This window comes from Rosa rugosa, chromosome 7 (assembly GCF_958449725.1).
Source record: "Rosa rugosa chromosome 7, drRosRugo1.1, whole genome shotgun sequence".
Lineage (NCBI taxonomy): Eukaryota > Viridiplantae > Streptophyta > Magnoliopsida > Rosales > Rosaceae > Rosa > Rosa rugosa.
In genome coordinates this window covers 41,082,225-41,104,422 of record NC_084826.1, presented here as the reverse complement: position 1 = coordinate 41,104,422, position 22,198 = coordinate 41,082,225, and the positions used below count along the sequence as shown (strand labels likewise).

At 36.9% G+C, this 22,198-nt stretch overlaps 1 protein-coding gene and 3 long non-coding RNA genes across 4 annotated transcripts; 3 read left to right on the top strand and 1 right to left on the bottom strand.

The window, feature by feature from the left end:
• Positions 1-2,519: 2,519 nt before the first annotated feature.
• On the top strand, positions 2,520-4,052 carry LOC133722356 (uncharacterized). Its single transcript, XR_009852643.1, has 2 exons — positions 2,520-2,555; positions 2,702-4,052. It is a non-coding gene; the product is annotated as an uncharacterized LOC133722356 (long non-coding RNA).
• Positions 4,053-9,255: 5,203 nt separating this feature from the next.
• LOC133723310 (uncharacterized) lies at positions 9,256-11,781 on the bottom strand. The gene is made up of 4 exons (XM_062150120.1): positions 11,754-11,781; positions 10,232-10,367; positions 9,561-9,874; positions 9,256-9,446 (listed from the first exon to the last, which is right to left on the bottom strand). The coding sequence occupies exons 1-4, from the start codon at positions 11,779-11,781 to the stop codon at positions 9,415-9,417; spliced, it is 510 nt and encodes a 169-aa protein (XP_062006104.1). The 3' UTR covers positions 9,256-9,414.
• Positions 11,782-12,557: 776 nt separating this feature from the next.
• LOC133722480 (uncharacterized) lies at positions 12,558-16,854 on the top strand. Its single transcript, XR_009852768.1, has 3 exons — positions 12,558-12,660; positions 14,382-14,445; positions 16,764-16,854. It is a non-coding gene; the product is annotated as an uncharacterized LOC133722480 (long non-coding RNA).
• Positions 16,855-17,191: 337 nt separating this feature from the next.
• LOC133723406 (uncharacterized) lies at positions 17,192-20,225 on the top strand. The gene is made up of 4 exons (XR_009852984.1): positions 17,192-17,353; positions 17,674-17,745; positions 18,802-18,855; positions 19,877-20,225. It is a non-coding gene; the product is annotated as an uncharacterized LOC133723406 (long non-coding RNA).
• The last annotated feature ends 1,973 nt before the right edge of the window (positions 20,226-22,198 follow it).

Genomic DNA, 22,198 nt, shown 5'->3' with positions numbered 1-22,198 from the left:
CTAGTGTCGAAAAAACTCCGAGTGATCACTTGCTTGGGCGGCTCCAATGCACCGTTTTGACTGGCATTGTCATCCACCAGCTTGAAAATCTCATCCATAGTGTCCTTGTCAGTCAAGTCCTAAAGCAATTGAATGACATTGATTGCAATGTCGGTGTTGTAGTGGCTGAGGAGGTTGAGAATTAACGGAACAGTGTTAAAGCTGACGAGTTCCGGGTAGAGCTCGGGAGCGCTACTAGCAGCGAGGTTGACGCCGGTAGTGGTGTCGTTGGGGATGACGGCATCATCGCATTTGCGTTCCGCATCAAAATTCTGGCCCGGTGAGGCTAGGCTGACCTCCCCGGCGACAGCGAGGGAGAGGGGCTGGCAAAGCTGCTAGAGACTGTCAATGAGGGCGAAGAGGGCGGGCTTGGAGTGGAAGACCTCTTTTTGCTCCAGAACATCAGAAATTTGCTGCGGAGAAAATGGGTTTGTTGCATCTTCAAGGTGGGTTTGTGGGTCAGATGATGAAGAAGAGGAAGAGGGCAGGGTTTGGATCCGACCTGTGATTAGAGCTGGGAGCTCACAGACGCCCATTGAATGATAAGACGATGGAGGTTTGGGATCTGTAAATTGGAGTTGAGCCACAAAAGTGGGGACTGAAGGTGACTGAAAGTTGGAATGGAAGGATTCATGTTGTACTGTGGTTGAAAGGAAGGAAACTCTGGTTCGACCATGGATTGAAAGTGTGGGTAAATGAGTTGGTTGGTGGGCGAACGACTTTGGTTGAGGTAAGGGAATTGTGGTGGAAATGTGTAGCCATTGAAAACAGTCGCAGTCGGTCCTTGATGATTGGGATAGAGGTTTGGGTAGTCGGAATGGAAGGTATAATCGAAAGTGGTAGAAGGTGGGGGATAAGATAGGTCTGGAGAGTACGATGCATAAAGAGGCGAAGATGAAGCGGGCTTATCATACTAAGTGATGTTAGTCTCAGTGTTCTAGTAGTAAACGTGTCACGCCTCTGATTTTTAACACAAATAAAAATCGATATATAATCTCATAATTATACATGCGTGATGATTCAGCCATCAATACAAATACCTGGAAAACTTTTTCCTTTTAAACCAAGTACAAACTGATGCCCTGAACCCACAAAGTCAATATATACTCGCTCCACAGAGTTATATATTACACGAGTTTACAAATTAAATTGCCATAACAAGATAATGAGTAAATGCTCCTCAGAGCTTACTACAAGCGGAAGTCTTAATAACGGTAAAGTCACAAAAATGGCTTCCTACCGTAAAGCTACAAATGGCGTTACCTCAGTATCAGCCACAATTATCCTAACCTGCAGGATTAACCCCTACACCATTTGAATGGTGCACCGGGTTGCCACACAACAAACCCGGTAAGCTTTTGCAAGCCCATATGAGTAAACTCAAAACCACAAAACAGAAACACATTCTTAAGTCACCTCGACCTAACAACGATAAGCACATAACTCACAACTACAACCATCAGTTTCATAATCTTCCATCTCATGCTTACGTAGGTCAACTTGTGATTAAAACTACATGCTCAGATTCTCAACCTAGCATTCATTTACACAAATTCTAATCAAACAAAACCCCTCAAGTATTGTTTGGAAATCCCTTGACGCACAACTGCGTGTCACAAAGATCACACTCATTTCCTTCCCACCGGAAGCCTTGTCATCAACATGACATCAAGGTGAAAACAATAAATCACCTTCCTATCCTCACACAGAGCACAATCGTCACCACTATGGCCTTTAAGATTAATCAATAAAATCAAGAAGAAAACAAGACAATCACAATCCAGAACAAGCAAAACAATTCATAGTAACCCCTGCGTACAGTTTTAGTTCAGGAGGTCACATTAAGACAATCAATTCAAATCATAGAAATCATCATAACCCCACACTCTAACATCTGTAGGTAGCTCCGACTGTCACAGCAGTTCTCTTGATCGTTGTTAACTTAATAACAATTCAACTCCACTACAGAGCAGTCATTACACATATTTCGCCAGTCATCACACAGATAGCCATCGTTCTACTGATCATCACACAAATTCGTCGGTCATCACACAGATAGCGATCATCACACAATTTTCGCCAGTCATCACACAGATAGCGATCATCACACAGATTTCGCCGATCATCACACAGATAGCGATCATAACACAGATTTCGCCGGTCATCACATAGATAGCGATCATCACACAGATTTCGCCGGTCATCACATAGATTGCATCGATTTATCACACAAATATTCCTACACAAGCTTTACATGACAATTATCACAAAGATTCATCACACTGATGTCATCGACTCATCACACAGATATTCCTACACAAGCTTTACCATATCTTAAATCTCAATTAAGACAGTCATATTAGACCCATGGTATCTCAACACATGATATTCTACAATCACATCTCAATACACAATTTCACCATTCTCGAGCAATAATGAACTCATTTCAAATATTAGGTTGCTGGGTAGGAAAGAAGAGAAGAGATCCCAGGATTGTGGTCGACCTGTGGAGGAAGGTTTGGGTTTGTTTTCTGAATTTGGATTTGGTTTTTATCACAATGATCGACAAGGGTGAAAATTTGGGTTGTACTTTTGGTTTTTAAACTTGAAATGTTTTTTATTGAATTGTCCATAGGTTCAGTTTGGTTTCTTCATTTTGTAGTGTGCGGTGAGTCTAGAGGTTGTACGTATTAAAAGGGTGGGGATTTGGAGTGCAGACAAAGAGAAGAGGTTTTGTTGTTAAGAATCATAAGTAATTGTTTATTTGCTGGTTGCAAGTTCAGAAGTTTGGAGCTGGGTTTGAGCCAAATTTTTTTTTTTTTATACCAATATGTTTGTCGTTAATTATTATAATGTTTAGTATTGATTAAAGGTGTTTTGCTGTTAGAATTGATCTAAGGTCAACTCAGATATTGCTCTACATGTAGCTTCAACTTAGTTATCCAGTTTTGTTAACCAAAATTGATAATTTATTGTTTGTTGCTGTAATGCTTATTTTGTGTTTTGGTTCCACAATCAACTTTCTCATTCATATAACTTACTCTAAGAGTTGTCATGGATACTTAATGGGAGTTAATGATATCTGTGTAATGCCGAATGCCACAAATTAAGAGCCATCAAAGTGCCATTATCCAGTAATTACCCCAGCAATGTCAAGCACTCCTATTGATTTACCTTAGGGTAATAGTATTCAGGTAAATTAGCTAAGGTGACCACTGATGCATGTAGCTTTGATTACAAGACACTACATGTGTCAGAGACTAATAGCTTAGGAAAAGCATAGGTTTCAAGTCTAGACAAAACCCTCAGAAATCAAATGGCCAAAGAGATATGCAGTGAAAGTCCATGCTATTTTAGCTTACAGATTCTGAGCTAGATAAATCCATCAACCCTTTAGACCAATCCATCTTGATGGATTGGCTTCTGTCTGGGATGTACTACTCAGCTACTCATGACAAAACTAGGGGAGGTAATCCACCACGTGCTAAAGTTCAGATGCAGGAATAGTTCATTTTAAGTATTAATTCACACTTGCTCTATATCATTTTTGGTAAGAAGAAGAAAAAAGTTGATGCATGTAGTACATGGATTCTACTTATGGCAATGTACTGCTTCATCTCATACCCTCACTTTATAATTCTGTAGTAGCAATCAAAGAAGACAATGCTCTAGCTCTTGCTATAATTCCATATTAGATTGAGAAAAATTTGTCAAATATGCATCGTGGAATTTAATGATCAACCATTTTACCTTGCAGGGACTAGAATTGGTAGAACTTTAAAATGGCAATGATACACTGAATCTCAAGAGAGATCCAAGATTTTGGTCAATTTTTGGAGGAAGCTTTAGCTTTGTTTTAGAAGAAGTGGCTGCTAAATTTCAGTTATCTAAAATTCTGCACTTGAATGAGTTTTTTCTTCCTAAATTTTGTGTATTAGTATATATTAACGTGTGAATAAAAATAATTTCAATTTGAATGGAGATCAAACTAATGATGTCTCCTGTTATTAAGATCTACTTTAGCTTAATCAAGGCTTCTAATTCATTGATAACACTAAATCCCGCGGCAAAGCGCGGGTAAAATTTACTAGTATTTACTATATACTAAAGGAGACTTACTGTTCATTTCACTGCTCATTAACAGTGAAATGACGGTTTTGCCCTCGATCTGTATGTGGAGTAATGACTCGAGTTTTCTGTTGTGTTCTAGAAGCCTGCATCGAGGTTGGGCTGCAAACGAATAGGAGGGGTTTGGTTTTGAGAGCTTTTGAATTTTTGATTGGATTTAATATTTTCGATTTTGATTGTAGGTCGCTCGGGTAGGAAAGAGACGGGGAGAGATCCAAGATTTTCGTCCAGTTCCGGAAGAAGGTTTGGGTTTGTTTTATGAATTTGAATTTGGTTTCTTCTTCTCTAATTGTAGCTTTTTTTGTAAACAATTTTTTGATGGTTGGGTTATAGGTTGAAAAAGAGTGGGTGCATTTCTCAGTTCGTGTATAGGTGAGGAAATCCAAATTCAAATCACTGCCATTAACAAGGGTGAAAATTTGGGTTGTGATTTTGCTTCTTAAACTTGAAATGTTTTGATTGAATTGTTCATAGATTGAATTTGGTTTTTTATTTATTTATGTAGTGTGTGCTTAATCTAGAAGTTGTACATATTAAAGGATCGGGGACTTGCTTAAGAATCATAAGTAGCTGTGCCTTTGTTCATTTCTAGGTTCAGAGATTTGAAGGTAGGTTTGGGTTGATTTTTTTATACCAATATGTTGTTTAGTTGTTTGCAGTATCAAAGAGCTGTTAACCAATTTTTGGTTTTCATTGTGGTAATTTCAGTGTTGTGCAGGTGGCTGGATTCATTAGTTGAATAAACTGTTAACTGGTAATGCATCTAAGATTCATATTCAGATTTATGTTGATGTTAATTGATGTTTTTATCTTTTACAATTTTTTATCTTTAATGTTCTGATCTTCTATATTTTCAATTGAATTATTCTGGGTTTGTGCTCTGTTACTTTGTTCAAATCTTTCAACCATCAAATTAATTATAAACTTTGTAGGAAACTTATGGCAAACATCTTTTTGTCATAATGTAAAACCATATACATGCTCACACCATATGCGCATCAACTTGACAATAATCACAAAAGAACTTAAAACTTACCTTCAGCAATTACTGGCATGGATTCCATCTTCTGCAGCCGCAAACACAATCACAAGAATATAGTCTTCTGTTGCTTACCAACTTGCTTCTCAATGGACAGAACTTATGCAATAGGTCGTGGTGGCAACAGGGACCAATTCATCTATATATATAGGAGACTTAAACCTCAAGAAGCTTCCCATTAAAGCAATCCATATCGGTTTAGGTTTCCTAGTTAGATTCCTAATGTAACACTTCATTGTGGTCTTTCTTGCAGACCAAGAATTGGATTACTTACCTTAATGAATTGATACACTCTTTCATTAAGTTACTGGTATTGATTTACAGTTTGTATCCATGTTAAACTAGGTTTGACATTTAGCTAATCATCAATTACTTTATGATGATATGTGTTAAGTCCATATTTGATCTAACAATCTCCCCCTTGGACTCACACATATCATGCTCGATGATTTGCACTAGAGAACATCAAAACCTACTTAACTTACTGAAGTGCGCGCCAGATGACAAACTCAAATCGAAAATCCATTCCAACATGGTCAGATCACAGTTACTTATGCAGAGCAAGAAACAGTATACATTTTAACAAAATGCAGAGTTTCAAAACCACAAACACAAGCTCCTGCAACCTACATATGTCAATCTAGAAGTGATACGATATATGCTAATGTGTATCAACAAGAAGGCATATATCAGGTCCTACTTTATGTTTCTTAAACCAGAAACTCAAGCAAATTTACTGAACACTGATGGCTTAAAAATATTGCTTGAACCTCAACATCATGCTATACATGATTTAAGCCATCTGATAGCAAGTATGATACTCAAAAACAAGATGATAATTTCAAAAACAAAACAATAAAGCTGCAGCAAACCATATTTGGAAATACCTCAAAATTTTATTGATAATAATAAACTGCCATTAGAAATAAGTTGTGATAAATAAAGTCAAAAGATCACAACTAAAAATACAAGAACTCAAAAAGCCTTAGAATTTTAAATGCTCCAACTGGACTAACTCTCTACTAAACCTAAGCATCTAGATTAGCTAAAACTCCAATGCTTGTTGTATGCTTCTGGAATGCAGCCACTGACAATGCCTTGGTGAAAGGATCTGCTAGCTGTGAATTTGTGTCAATACTCAAAACAACTATTTCACCATGCTTTACCCTTTCTCTAACACTGTAATACTTTAAATCAATGTGTTTGGAATTATTTGATGTTTTACTGTTCTTGCTAAAGAAAACAGCTGCTTCATTGTCACAATAGATCACAAGTGTACCAGTCACAATGTGACTTAACACTTTGGTCTGCATCAAAAAATTCCTAATCCAAAGTCCTTCACACACAGTCTCATACACTGCAATAAATTCAGCTTGCATAGTAAAAGTTGAAACAAGAGTTTGTTTCATGGTCTTCCAAGCAATAGCACCTCCTGCAAGCATGAACACATATCCACAAGTTGACTTCTTGGAGTCTGGATAATTCCCTGCAAAATCCGAATCTGAGAATCCAACAAGTTTCAGATCCTCCACTTGCCTATACACTAGCATGTAATTCTTGGTTCTCTGCAGGTACCTTAAAATTTTCTTCCCAGCTACCCAATGCTCATGGCCTGGATTAGATTGAAATCTTGATAAAATCCCTACTGCAAAAGACAAGTCTGGCCTAGTGCAGACTTGTGCATACATGAGACTTCCTACAAGTCTGGCATAAGGCTTTGACTCCATATTTTCTTTCTCAACATCATTCTTGGAACTTTGCTTCTTGGTTAGCTTATCTCCTTTAGACATAGGAACTTCTCCAGCTGCACACTTTTCCATACCAAACCTCTTTAAAACTTTGGTAATATAATTCTGTTGAGACAAACCAAGTAGTCTATGTGCCCTATCTCTTTTAATCTCAATGCCTAATACATAGGATGCTTCTCCTAAGTCTTTCATGTCAAAATTCTTTGACAGAAAGCTCTTGGTGTCTTTGAGCAGTTTAATGTTACTGCTAGCCAAAAGTATATCATCTACATAGAGTACTAGAAAAATAAAATTGTTCCCAACTGTCTTCAAGTAAACACACTCATCAACAAGGTTTTCTGTAAATCCAAAAGTGGAAATCACATAATCAAATTTCTTGTACCACTGTCTAGAAGCTTGTTTTAGGCCATAAATTGATTTTGTTAACTTGCACACTAAATTTTCACTTCCAGCTTGTACAAAACCTTCTGGCTGCCTTATATAAATCACTTCATCTAGTTCACCATTCAAGAAGGTTGTTTTAACATCCATTTGGTGCAGCTCCATATCAAAATGGGCCACTAAAGCCATGATTATTCTAAACGAGTCTTTTGTAGAAACTGGAGAAAAAATCTCAGTAAAGTCAATGCCCTCCTTCTGTGTAAAACCTTTGGCAACTAATCTTACTTTATGTCTCTCTACATTGCCATTTGCATCTCTTTTGGTTTTGAAAACCCATTTACAACCTATAGGCTTCTGTTTGGGGTCAGGTTCAACTAATTCCCAAACTGCATTTTGGCTCATGGAATCAATTTCTGCTTCCATTGCTAGCTGCCATTGATGAGATTCACTACTTTCAATGGCTTGATTAAATGTAATTGGATCATTGTCCTCTGCACAGTCCATTTCAATTTCTGCTTCTTGCAGATAAACAATGTAGTCACTCTCTTCCCCCCCATAAGTTGGTTTTCTTGCTCTTTGTGATCTTCTAGGCTGAGGATGTTCAGGATTAGGGTGAGCTACAGCTACTTGGTCAGTTACTTGACCAGTTACAGTTACTTGGTCAGTTACTTGACCAGTTACTTGATTAGTTACTTGATCAGTTACTTCGTCAGGTACTCGACCAGTGACTTGATCAGTTACATCTTGTTCTAAAGGCAATACTACACTTATATTCTCATCTGACACAATTTCCTCAAAATCTGAGGTTAAATCCTCAAGGTTGGTATTGTGAACTTTTTCACTTAGAAACTTTACTTGATGTGTTTCAAAAATTCTAAGTGAATGATGAGCAGAATATAATTTATAGCCTTTAGATTTATCTGGATAACCTATAAAATAGCAACTAACAGTTTTGGGGTCAAGTTTATTCAAGCTTGGATTATAAATCCTGGAGAAGCATGACATCCCCAAACATGGCAGTGATGAAGACTAGGTTTCCTGCCACACCAAAGCTCAAAAGCAGTCTTTTCTATAGCTTTGCTAGGTGTCCTGTTGCAAATATAATTCGCAGTTTTTAAAGCCTCACCCCACAGAAATTTAGGTAAACCAGTTGTACACATCATGCATCTAACCATGTTCAAAACAGTCATATTCTTTCTCTCCGCAACACCATTCTGTTGTGGGTTATAGGGTGTTGTATAATGAGCTTTAATTCCATTGTCTTGCAAAAACAAGGCAAATGGACCCTTTTGTTGGCCGGATTCAGTGTACTTGCCATAGAACTCACCACCTCTATCTGATCTTACTGTTTTGATTTTCTTTTCTAGTTGATTTTCTACCTCGGACTTAAAGATTTGAAAGGCTTTCAATGCTTGTGCCTTTTCTGAAAGTAGATAAATATAATTGTATCTAGAAAAGTCATCAATGAATGTGATAAAATACACATTCCTACAGATAGTTTGATGCCTAAATGGTCCACATATATCAGTGTGTATGAGTTCTAATAAATTTTGGCTTCTATATGCAGTCTTCTTTCTAGTATTAGTTATTTTTCCCTTAAAGCATTCCACACAGTCTGTTAGATCAGAAAAATCAAGTTCATTTAGGATGTTGTTTTTCACCAAAATTTTCAATCTCTCTTTTGAAACATGGCTGAGTCTTCTATGCCATAAAAATGCAGACTTTTCAGTTAGTTTGGTTCTTTTAACACCTGTTAAAGTGCTAGTACTGTTTGTGTTATTTTCAACAAGTAAAATTTCTTGTTGAGTCATTGAACAATTTAACTGTAAATAATCATTCATAATAAAACCAGAACCAATTTGAACAGAATTTTTAGAAATAAGAATTCCATTACTATCCATTACAAGTCTACAACCAGATTTTACTAAAAGAGAAACTGAAACCAAATTCCTTCTCATGGAAGGTACATAAAAAACATTGTCCAAAACTAACAATTTTCCTAATCCTAAATCGAGCTTTAAGATTCCAATAGCCTTGACTGCCACTCTCATGCCATTGCCTACACACAGGTTCACTTCATCACTTTTTGGGATTCTCCTCCTTATGAATCCCTGCAAGGAATTAGTAATATGAATAGGTGAGCCTGAATCTATCCACCAAGACTGTGGTTCAACATTTATAAGATTAATTTCTAAGGAAAAAAACTGTATTAGAAAAAATCTTACCCTTTTTGGCTAACCAATTTTTATAGTCAGTGCAGTCCTTTTTCATGTGACCTACTCTTTTACAAAAGTAGCACTTGAACCTAAATGGCCTATTTTCCTTGGCCACTGGAGCTGTTGAACTCTTAGTTATGGCTTTGGTAGGCTTGAGCTTATTCTGGGGCTTTTTCTTCTTAGGCTTCTCTATGAGATTTATGGCTGTAGCAGGTTCCTTTTCTTCCTTGATCCTAGCTTCCTCATCCACACAGATGGATATAAGTTCATCTGAAGTCCAGTTTCCCTTTTGTGAATTGTAACTGGTTCTAAGATGACTAAAACTGTTAGGCAGGGAATGTAGTGCATAATGCACCACCTGTTCATCCCTAACCCCCATCAATAGCTCCCTGAGTCTGCCATTTATATTGATCATCTTCATGATATGCTCTCTAACTCCCCATGAACTCATGTACTTCAAATCATGAAACTCCTTGGTCAGTCTAGCTGCTTCTGCTTTTTCACTTTCTTTAAACTTAGCACCTATGAGTTCCAAAAAATCTGATGCTAGCTCAGGCTCTTCTATACTTCCCCTGACAGTCTTAGACATAGAGGTTTGGATGAGGTTCTTAGCCATTCTATTGGATCTATGCCACTTCTTGTAAAGGTCAGTTTCTTTCTTGGTGCTCTTTTCAGTCAACTCTGCAGGCTTATCCTCAGTGAAGCAATAGTCTATATTTTCATGCATTCCCATGTAGTTTTCTACTGAGTCTAGCCAAGCTCTATAGTTGGTTCCAGTTAACATCAAGACATTATTCAAATTCATGTAGGAGTTACCTAAGGAGCAAAACAAAATTCATGTGAGTTCTCAATTTGTAAAGAAAATAACTTTAAGTTTTCTGTGTTTTATTTAGCTTTAAGCAACCAAAACAAGAACATATAGAAAACCTAAACAATCCATACTTGCATTCATGTCAGTCCATAACAAAAACAATATTAAGCATCACTTTTGAGCAGAAACTTAATATCCTGGAGTTCTTTATCAATATGCCATGCTTAATCAAAATATGTTATCCAAGGAGATTCATCCACATCTTTAGACAGAAGAAAAATTTCCAAGTATCCAAATATATTTCCATTAAGCATGCATATTGCTGTCTTGCATTCTAAAACCACACTTGACCACTTCTTTGGAAGATAAAACTGAAGCACAGTTTTAAAACACAAAACACAATTTCAGTTTTGTTATACCATATGTTTTCTGCCAACATCAATGAAGGATGCTTTGTGCATCATAATCACTTATGCCAACAGAAAACCACAAAACATATGAGCTCTTTTACTTTATATTCTATCCAGATCATTGTCTTTATAAGAAAATTAAGCTCTTGCATCTGTCAATTTTAACAATGTGTAAACAATTTCTGGGAGATTTTTATTCTTCATGCAGTTTTACACAATCACAGATATAATACCATATCATCAGTCAATTCATCATGCATATTCAAGCACAATCTAAATTATTTTGATTCCAAGAAACCACAGAACAATCAAGAAATTGTAAATTTCATCCGGTCACCATCTACTCTAGCCTAACGCACGCCGAGAATGCAACTAGGGTTCTTGAGCACAATCAAAAATTAATAATCATGCTATGAATCGAAATCAATTTCACAGAAAAACCTGTTTTTGCTTTTTCCCCAAATTGCTGCTAAAAATCACAGCGGAAGCTTGAATTTGTTATCCAGATGCAACAAAATAATTCTCTTGGTATCTTGATTCACAGCAATCGCGGTTTGAATCCCTTTTGAGATGAAAACACCTCAAACACTTCCGAATCCAGTCCCATACCCTCTTCTTGATCGAAACTGACTGTTGTAGAACAACGGTCCTTTGTTCTTAAGGCTTCGGGTCGGGTTTTGGGCCTGGCTCTTGTGTTTGCTGCGACTGGTTCAAGAGATTAAGTAACTTACTTTGATCAGGTACCTGACCAGTTACTTGGTCAGTTACCTGATCAGTTACTTGACCCGTAAAGCAAAAACCCTCCTTTTTTTTTTTTTGTGTTTGTTTTGCAAAACCCTAGCTAAAACGATTTTCATGCTAAGCAAAAAACTGAATTCATATTTGTGAGCCTATGCTCTTATACCAATTGTAAAACCATATATATGCTCACACCATATGCGCATCAACTTGACAATAATCACAAAAGAACTTAAAACTTACCTTCAGCAATTACTGGCATGGATTCCATCTTCTGCAGCTGCAAACACAATCACAAGAATATAGTCTTCTTTTGCTTACCAACTTGCTTCTCAATGGACAGAACTTATGCAATAGGTCGTGGTGGCAACAGGGACCAATTCATCTATATATATAGGAGACTTAAACCTCAAGAAGCTTCCCATTAAAGCAATCCAAATCGGTTTAGGTTTCCTAGTTAAATTCCTAATGTAACACTTCATTGTGGTCTTTCTTGCAGACCAAGAATTGGATTACTTACCTTACTGAATTGATACACTCTTTCATTAAGTTACTAGTATTGATTTACAGTTTGTATCCATGTTAAACTAGGTTTGACATTTAGCTAATCATCAATTACTTTATGATGATATGTGTTAAGTCCATATTTGATCTAACAATAAAAAGCTTTTCCAGGACATTCATTTTTCGACCTTAAAGAAAGCAACCAAAACAAATGTATTAGCTTGACACAGCAGAAGTGTTTCATTGCGTGCCTTTTCATAAGCTTTTACTTGCAGCCACAATTAACACAGAAACTTAAGCAAAACAAATGCTACCAGAAGGAAAAAGCTATTTCATTTGATTTTGTTGACATGGTGCTTTAACTTATTGAATTTCAGTAGATAAGCATTACTAGGTAAAAAGGACAATGATCATAAAATCATGCTCACTGTTTTGGAACACAATATGTAAAATTGGATGACATTTCTTTAAAACAATGTATTTCCATTTTGAATGCTTTATTTTAATATTTCCATTTTGAATGCTTTATTTAATCAATTCTATGCTTTGCAGGAAGTTCATAATAAAATATACTGATACAAAGCTCCTACAACTGGTGGATTATAAAAATCGGCCCAACTCCTCGCTGTTTTACTGTTTATGTGAGGTAATTTTCTCTCTCTCCAACTACGTATGAACTATCAAAAATCACATCAAGTTTTGCTATTATGTACAAATCATGAATAAATAAATCAAAAGCTAAAGCTATAAAATTAAAAAAAAAAAAAATTGAATCAATTTTCGTAGCTTATGATAACTTAGCAGGTCTGACCATATCTTATGATAAGTAAGCAGGACTTTAGCTACTTCAGATTTGTTTGATACTCTTTTGTTAATTTATCTTGGTTTTGTCAATTCATAGATCGTAAACCAATATGATAGATGGTATTGGAAATAGATCATGTTATCTTTAGCTACTTCAGATTTGTTTGATACTCTTTTGTTAATTTATCTTGGTTTTGTCAATTCATAGATCATAAACCAATATGATAGATGGTATTGGAAATAGTAAATTTAGTACTGCTCATGTGTTCTTTTTGTTCTCTCTTTAACAAACTACTCATGATCTAAAAACAGAAACCAAAAATTGTGTGTGAATAACAAAATACTACTTAACTGTTTATCTCTACTGGCTTACTAGCATCTTCCTGCATAACATTGCAATCCTACTTAACTGTTGTCTGGAATGAACCAAAACTTTTGTAGACCAAGAGACACCATGCGGTCAGCCGTGAAATTGTCCCCGTCAACTCGCATACGACAGGGAAGATGAAAGTGTGATTGATTAAGTTACCACAGGGGCTTTTAAGGGAGAAGGAGAAAGGCATGTGCATCGAGGAGATAAGGTTGGAAGACTTGGTAAGTCTCTGGCTCGTTGAAGTCTTCAGAAACCATAAAGCTGGAAACAAAGCAGATCGAGCCACCATAAGAATAAGAAGAAAGGGTCAGATGTATCAAAACAAGGCGAATTTCTAACCCGCGTTGTTGCAAGTGAAGTAGATCGGCCGGGCTTTGCTGTCGTCAATCACAATCTCATACAATCAAATTGCTATTCAACGAGGCAGATAGTTGTGGCGGTGCCGTGATTAGCGATGGCAGTCCTAATAGGCCGACGACAAAGCTCGTGCTGCTGAGTCTTTTCTTTTTATTTTTTTTTGGTTCTAGATTCTTGTTTATTTCTTATGATTCATTATTATACCATTCTATTATCATTCTCTTTTCCACCAAGTGGTTGATGCTCATGATTTCTGACCCCAAAAATGGAAAACAATTGACCTGAAATAACATACTAGTGCAGAGATACCCTTCTCAAATGAATGAGTGACATTCAAGTTTTTTCGAATACATCCAAACTTCAATGTAGAACCCAGATTATAATATCAAAGCAGGGCCGTGAATGCTGTATGGCCTAGTTGATGTGGCGGAGCTCTGGGATCATCCAGGTCCTCGCTTCTTCATGTTTTTGATGAAGAAGCTGCCAAACCAGATATTTGTCGATCCGAGACTGGCCTTGTCTTCTCTTTAGCTCATCCCAGATGCCAAAATACCAAAAACTCCTCATCATTTTACCATGACGGCACGAGATTTACAGTTAACACAAGGTTAACAGTCAACAAAATATCTACACTTTGTGTGGAGGAGAAGAGGCCGCGTCATTGGTGCAAGAATGTTTTGGTTCATTCCAGTCTACTCCCATTACAATAAACAGAGATTCATTTTTAAAATGTTCAAACAATTCTTTCTACTGTTAAAAAAGTGCTCATCAACTCTTGGTTTTCATTATGATAATTTCAGTGTTTTGTATCTGCTTGCATTTTCAACAAACAGAGAACCTCACTTAAGAATACTGGTCTGGTTTCTAAGCTCTCGATTACCGCCTTTTGCCTACTTGGTAAGTATCACCATTAACCTCACTAATTCTCATTAGCTGAATGACCTATTGAATTTTGATTTGTCATGTTTGCTTTTGGTCTTGGTTTCCAACCTTGAAATAAATTACACACACTGTAGAAAGTTTATAATTTCATTTAGCACAAGCTCATATCCATGGTTATTTTGAAGGTAACTCTTCTTGCTAGCATCTGATAGATTAAATATGAAAACTGACAAAATTAATAATGCACCTAACATTGTATATCTCTACAATTTGGAATATAAGTTGGATATTCTCTGCTAAAAAGTTAATTCCTTTTGTTGGATTATTGTATGGAATTGATCAAAGGTCTTTTGCTGTTATTAGCCGAGTTGATTGAATGAGTTGCGAGAAAAAGATTGGTAGAATAAGATTAGTGTTTGTCTTATTTCGATGAGGTCAAGTTAGATATTCTCTGCTAAAAAAGATAATTCCTTTTGTTTTTCTCTGCTTCGGGTTATGGTTAGAGGTCCTAAGAATTTTTTTGTGCAGATATAGTTGGTTAAAGTGGCTACTGTGGGATTGGTATTGTGGGAAGTGGGTACGCAGGGTCTTCTTTGTTTATTAGAAGAACTAGCACAATACTTAGGAGTTCTTCTTTGTTTATTAGATTAGTCCTTTAATTTGAGTAGTTGGATGTTTGATAGGCTTTGCATCTTTTGTTTTAACTGAAGTCAAGTTTAAATAAGCTTAGTAAATCAATAAACAAATACTTTGAATGGGACAAAATGAGGGATTGTTCTGTATACAGCTTGAAATTAGTTATCAAATTTTCTTACCCAAATTTGATCTTTTTGTGATAATATTACATTCTTCGAAATGTTTTTGAAATTGAATTAACCTTTGTTATGAAAATTAGATCACATTTGATTGTTCTATTGTTTTGAGAAATTGTTAATGGTTTGAATAAGGTAAAATTTATAATAAGCCTAAATTTCATTGATTTTCTGAGTTATCTTCAAAATGACAGAATTAACTCATTTTTCTTCTAAATATTGTTTTACTGTATTTAGCGTCATCGCTGATTAGAAACTTACAGTGCATGTAAGAGTTCATATTTTGGTTGCAAAAAGTTTATTGTTTTCAAGAACAAATCATAAGTCAAATTGTATAAAAATAAGTTTGGAAGTGGATAATCTATTTACTGACACTTTTTAATGTAAGTACACAGTATCTCATACACAGAATAATTCATATTCCAGTTGATTGCCTTTTTTTTTTTTTCGATTTCTTGGTGAGTGGTTTCTTATATATGTTTTCTTATGTTTTAGGTTCCAGGATCAGTGACACTTGAAAGAAGTTAGAGAGAAGTTTGTTATAGCAGTTTCACTTCTTAAGGAGATGTAGGCCATGTTTGTTTCACAGGACTATCACCCTTCACCTTAATTTCTATAGCAATCCCGGACTCTTATAACTTGGCTTATTTCTATAACAGTCCTGATCCATGTTTGGTGCTCCAACTGATAATAAGAAAGAACAACCACAGAAGAAAGAAGAACACCAGAATAAGCATTGATTGGTGGAGTTGAAAACTAACAGAGGAGAACCAACTCAATTAATGATTAATCAAGCCTTGAGGAACTATGCAAAAAACAAAGACAAACTCAACCTTAAACAAAAACCAGTCTTTAAACCCAGAAAAAAAAAAAAAAAAAACCAGAAGAACAAAATAGCACAAACGTGAAATTGATCACAAATCTTACCAGCAGATCAAGCTACCCAGACACCAAATCCTTAAAATAATATCAACCCATAAACAAATCATCTATAATAAAGGAGATAGAGAAAGAAGAAGGTAGAGGATTGAAGGGGAGAGTGAAAAATAATCAGTGCAATGAGAGAGAAGATGAAATTGAACCTGAAGAAGAGGTGTTGAAGGAGGCTGAAGCAAAAGAATGGCATGAGAGAGAGAGAGAGAATGATGAGGTTGAGGCGAAGAGCAGATCCAGCGAGAATGGATTTCGATGTCTACAACAGCGGCTTCCACAATCCCATGAGTTTTGGCGTTGCTCTCGTAGACGGTGTGGGCTGTGTTTTGGGACTGCATAGTCTCATTTAACACAGTCCCGGTTATTGCCAAACACGGGTTACCTCGTGTTATAGTACCCAGTCCCGTCCAATCCCGTCCAGTCCCTCGTAACAAACACGACCGTAGTTTCTTAAATTGTACTCATTTGTCTGCAATATTTTATTTGTTATTTTGGAATCTTTGTTGTTACAAGTTTTCTGTAGGCAGTTATTCATTTAACCATTGATGGTAATTATCTACTGTTTTATTGAATGTGTTGAATTACCAGGTAATTGGAACAATTAGTTGAGATATCTTTATCATGATGTAAGATTGCAAAATCCTAAAAACATAGGGGAAATGATCTCCTTGGATGGATTCAAATCTTCCAAAGGAGCAAATCCTTGACTGGATATTGAGGTTGCTCTTCTCTGGTCCTGAAACTTCATCAGTATCCATAGCTTTAGTCATACACTTCTTGCCTGACTGCCCTAATGCAATTAAACAATAACATACAACGATTTTTCCGCAGCAAAGCGCAGACACATTTTCTAGTATAAAAGTAAAATGTCTTTGATACTGTTGAATGAATAGTAATACAGTGATTTACCGGATTTGGCCCCAAAAGAGATAGACATCAATCCTCCAAAAACAGACACATCAATTTGACCAAAAAAATAAAAATAAAAATAAATTAAAGGAAAGAGTCCTCGCTATATGTCTCTGTCTGGACATACCCAAGACCAAGCATCTCTTTCTGTTTACAACTTTACACCGACCTCCTTTGTTACACCCAAATACTGATCGTTGATCACAATCGTGCCACTACCGATTCTTCCATGTCTTCCACTACTGTATAAGTGACATTGAAAGAGTTTGGTTCGTTGCTTTTGATCGGTGAATTTGGATTTGCTTTTTCTCTTTCTGCTCATTATCCCCTTTAATTTCAGTTCAGAGGGTTGGATCGTTTGTTGGTTGTGTATTCTATGTTTTTTTCGATGTGTGATTTTGTGATAATGCAGTTTTCGTTGGGTCTTTTATCAAGGCCATGTTCTTCTTTCTGAAATCATATATATCAATATATGTGTTTGATCTATTCACTTTTTGTTCATATATCCAAAGTTATTGGGTTTGATTTTAACGGTATTATTATCTTTCTGAAATCGATTGATCTGAAATTAGTTTTCTGTTGTTTGCAGACTCTATCAAAGTTCAAACACTGAGATGCAAAGGAGGAGACCACGAATCAATTTGTGTTTGTTTTGGAAAAGGTACATCGCATATTCTTGATTTATAACATTGATTAGAACGAGTTGTTTATCTTGATAATGATTGATTTCTCAAGTTTGGAATTTGTCAAAACAGAAACCTCTATTGTTTATCTGTTTTGTTAATTAAACATTATCTGATTCAATTATTCATATCTGAAATCTGATTTCATTTTGTATTGTTTCCTGTAGCCTTTGAATAACTCCAAAAAGCAAACTTTTTAAAGCCAGATTCAATTATTGACAATAGATGTATTTGTCGCATTTAATCAAGAGTTTTATGTCTCCAGTCTTTGATTTCATTCAAAATCTAAAATTTTCATCATAAAGTGCAGTAAAATTCACAGATCATACTGTTTCAGTAGGCTTTTGAATGTGAGAAGTTAATGAATGACATGTAGTAATATATAGCTTCATTAGGGATCAGAGGAGATAGATTTATGTATGTCTTTGTAATGAAGGCTAAGTACTAAGACCCTTTCTATTGCATTTCACAAGAATATTGGCTACAGCTATCCATTAGTCTGCATCCAATTCAAAGTCTCCGTCGTTTTGTGGGTGAGGCCAAATTCTCTTTATCACCCAATTCAATTGTGAATTGACAAACTTTTTGAAGTGGCAAACTTCTTTATCTTCATAGAACATTTTGGTTGTCTTGGTTTTCTTCCTCTGTGTTCACAAGCCCAGTATGAAAGAACTTTGCTTGCACTTTGTTAATTAAAGCTTTTTTGTCTTCTGCATAGCTTAATTAAACTATCAGAACATTCATTCTTCTCTTTTTTTTTCTTTTTTTTTGCTTTGTGCTTTTGGAATTGCATTGTTGACATTTCATATTTAGTCAAGGATACTCTCCTTTAGCTCTGTTTTTTTTTTTTTTTTGGCTACTGCAAATGCTTAGATAGCAGCGCATTTAATTGGATTTTCTCTTTTAATCTGCAATGACACCTCTAATTCATTCTCACAGAATACTTCTTATTTCTTTGTGAACGTAAAAGACACTATACCCCAATTATATTACAAAATACGAAAGGCTGTAGCTGACCGACCTCTTTTGTGCAGGTTTAAAACAGAACAGCAGCTAAAGTGCCAAAGCTCCAGAGTTTAAACTCAAGGGTGAGGCATTTTGTTTTATATTTCTTTCTTGCACCATTTGTTTTGTTTGTGTTAGTGCTTTAGAAAGAGAAACTGGAGATTGGGACAAGCTTTAGCTATAGGGTTTTGGGGTTACCAGTATATGGTTTTGAGGTTACCAGTGAGTGAATTGGTGCTTTGGAAAGGGAGCATGGAATCCAGGAAAAACTGTTTGGTTATGGTGGTTAATAGAGAGTAGGGATACCTATTGCCTTTTGTGGTGGAATTGTGTACTGGTTTTGTAGTTGGTTTGTAGGATCAGAAGGTAGTTCAAGTGCAAGCAAAGGTAGTTCTGTACTTAAACTCTTATAAGGGGTAATTACTTGTTCACAAATTTTTAACTTCAAGGAGAAATAACCTATAATGGTTATACGATGAAGGAGTTTGTTCCTTGGAATTAGTTTTCATTTGATTTGGAAATAGGTAGTTACTTTGAGATTAAAAATTAAACGGGAATGCATCCTTTTGATAGTGAAATTATAACTCAGTAAGCAAATGCATGACTATAAATAATACACACAAGCTAAAAGAGTATCCACTTAAGCTTGCGAATGAGAGTAAAAGAAATTTAGATAGTGAGCATTAGTAACACTGGAATTATCAGTTGCGTGTGAAAGGATAGATGAGTGTAAGCAAAAAGGAACTCTGAAATGGCAAAGTATGGTATTTGTCAAAATATTGTAAGTGTATAAATTAATGTGGTAAGAGTAATGTGGCAGACAATAGATTGAAACTGCACACTTATTGTTTACTTCATTACTGCAGATAGTCCATTTACATGGCAAATTTACCAACTGCGTAGATGCATATACATACACTTTTTAATAATAGGTTTTAAGAGAAGATGAAGGCAGAATTAGTAACAAGTAAATATTGGCACTTTGTCGGGAAAAAAAAACAATTAAATATTGGCAGTTTTCTTTTTGTAGCAAGCATATATCTTGAGCGTAATTTGAATTCCATAGTTATCTAAAGATTGAACTTTGTTTGTTTATTATTTCAGGGAAACGTTCTAGACGGTTAGAGAGGTACAGTTAAGAGTTTGGAAGACAGGTTGTGCTATTTAGACTTTTGTTGTGCTATCTACAACAACTCAGCTGAAATTTCAAAGGAGCTATCATCTGTTGCAAATGATGAATCCGACTTTGTAGACACATTTGAGGAGCTTATGTAAAATAGTTGGTCGCCACTACAAGCCAAAATAGCATATCTAACTTTGAAATCTGGCTAAGTTACCAGATTTTTGAACATGTAAAATAATATATAAGATATAATGTAGTAATGTAATATAAACAAATGTTACTAAATTCAGTAGCATTGAATCGAACGACATTGATCATGTTCCCGCAGCATCGCGCGGGCGCATTATCTAGTATATATATATATATGTAGTCATCCACTCAGGAATGCCACTAATACCAACTATAGTCATAGTTAACCTAATAACTCCAAGACAATATGGTATTTATGCTCATAACAAATATCGTGAGATTTACTCACCTCTGAATCCTGCTGCGTCTTCACACGCTAACCAAGACAAGCACAAATCACCGCAATCCGCTCAACACAAGCCTGTCAAGTACCTTTGAAGCAACTGAAACCCGATGAACCCTAATTTTGAAATCAATCCAATTCGATCTCCACAGATAGAATCGATGCAAACCACCTTGGGGGAAATGATCTACGTCCCTTGAAGTGCAGAATCCCTTTTTGAATCACGGCCAAAGGTGGCCGGAGCTGGGAGAACGAAGAGCGGCGGCTGGAGGCGATTCGCAGCTCTGCCGTGCGGCTTCTTGGCCTCGTAGCGCCCTCCACAGCTCGTGTTTCTCCTCGATGTCTTCATGGAATTTGTAGGCGAGGTTGAGGCGAACAAAACCCACAAAAGATTTCGTCCTATGGTGACCGGACGAGCGAGATCGCCGCTACCAAAGGGGATAGGCGACTCGGGCACGGGGAGAGAGAAACAGAGCTGGGTTTCCCAAAATGGAAACCTGGCCTTTTCTGAAATTTCTGGAAGGGAAAATTTTGCAAACAGTACACCAAGTAAATGCCACTAATAATTTTCATACATAAAGTTCCAAACCGAGTTCCAAACCGAGCATTTTGGTACACAAACTCTCGAGCCTGACCCACTATGTAGACACGACGTCAATGACACTATTAACTTTAATGTCATTATTCATTTGTCGAAGGATAATTTAGTACTTTCATACTCTGGCTCATTTTTTTGGTAAAAAAAAAAAAAGTATCTCCTCTGACTCTCTCCACACCCAGAAAGCTCGACCCGGCGACCACCGCTTCTCCTCCACTTTCCAAATCCATACCCACCAAACTCAACCCCACTTCTAATCATCCCACCAAAACCCTATTCTAATCCCAGCCCCATCCCCATCACTGAGCACCACCACAATCCCTACGCCCATCTCCATCATTATGTTCCTTATCATTCATTGCACCCTCCACCGCCTCATCTGGGGACTTCGTGCCCAACCGCACCCTCCACCGCCTCATACAGATCTGGTCCGAATCGGTCCGTCTCCGAAAGGAGCGATTCAAAACGGACAACACCAGCCACTCGAAAGACCAGGTGGTGGAGCTGATTCAGCAGATGGACCGCCACAGCTCCTCCTCTGTGGATTCGCTGGCGAAGATTGTGCGGTTCGCCAAGGAGTTGGAAGAGAACAGGAAGTTTCTCGCCAAGTGCGAAGAGTTTGTTACGCTGCTCGTGGTGGCTCTCGGCGGCAGCGGCAATGCCGACGATTGAGGTCACGGGAGCAACAACATTCGCATTCTCGAGCAAATCGTCAGGATCATTCATTTTCTGATTGGAGAAATCCAAGAGAATGATGAATTGATGAGATTGATGTTGAAGAAGAGCGGCGCCGGCGCCGACGCAGAGATTGCTTGGCTTCTCTACTGCTTGGTGGCGGAGCAAGTCGGGTTCTGGTCGGGAAGGACCGGAAGAGGCGGTGAGAACTCAGAGTTGTTGTTGTTGTTGAACACTGGGATTGGGATTATGGTAATGGGTGATGATTCAGCAGAGGTGAAATGCTATGGATTGATGGTAATGGTTGGAATTGCAGAGGTGATCGGGATTGGGAGAGAGGAAGAGAGATGGGTGCCCATGTCCATAGTGAGAGAGAGAGAGAGAGAACACGCTGGGTGCCTAGAGAGAGAAAGCCGGGTGCTCAGAGTAAAAAATTGGAAAGACCATATTACCCCTCAAATTAACGGCGTCATTGACGTCGTGTCTACATAGTGGGTCGGGCTCGAGAGTCTGTGTACCAAAAGGCTCGATTTGGAACTTTATGTATGAAAATTATTA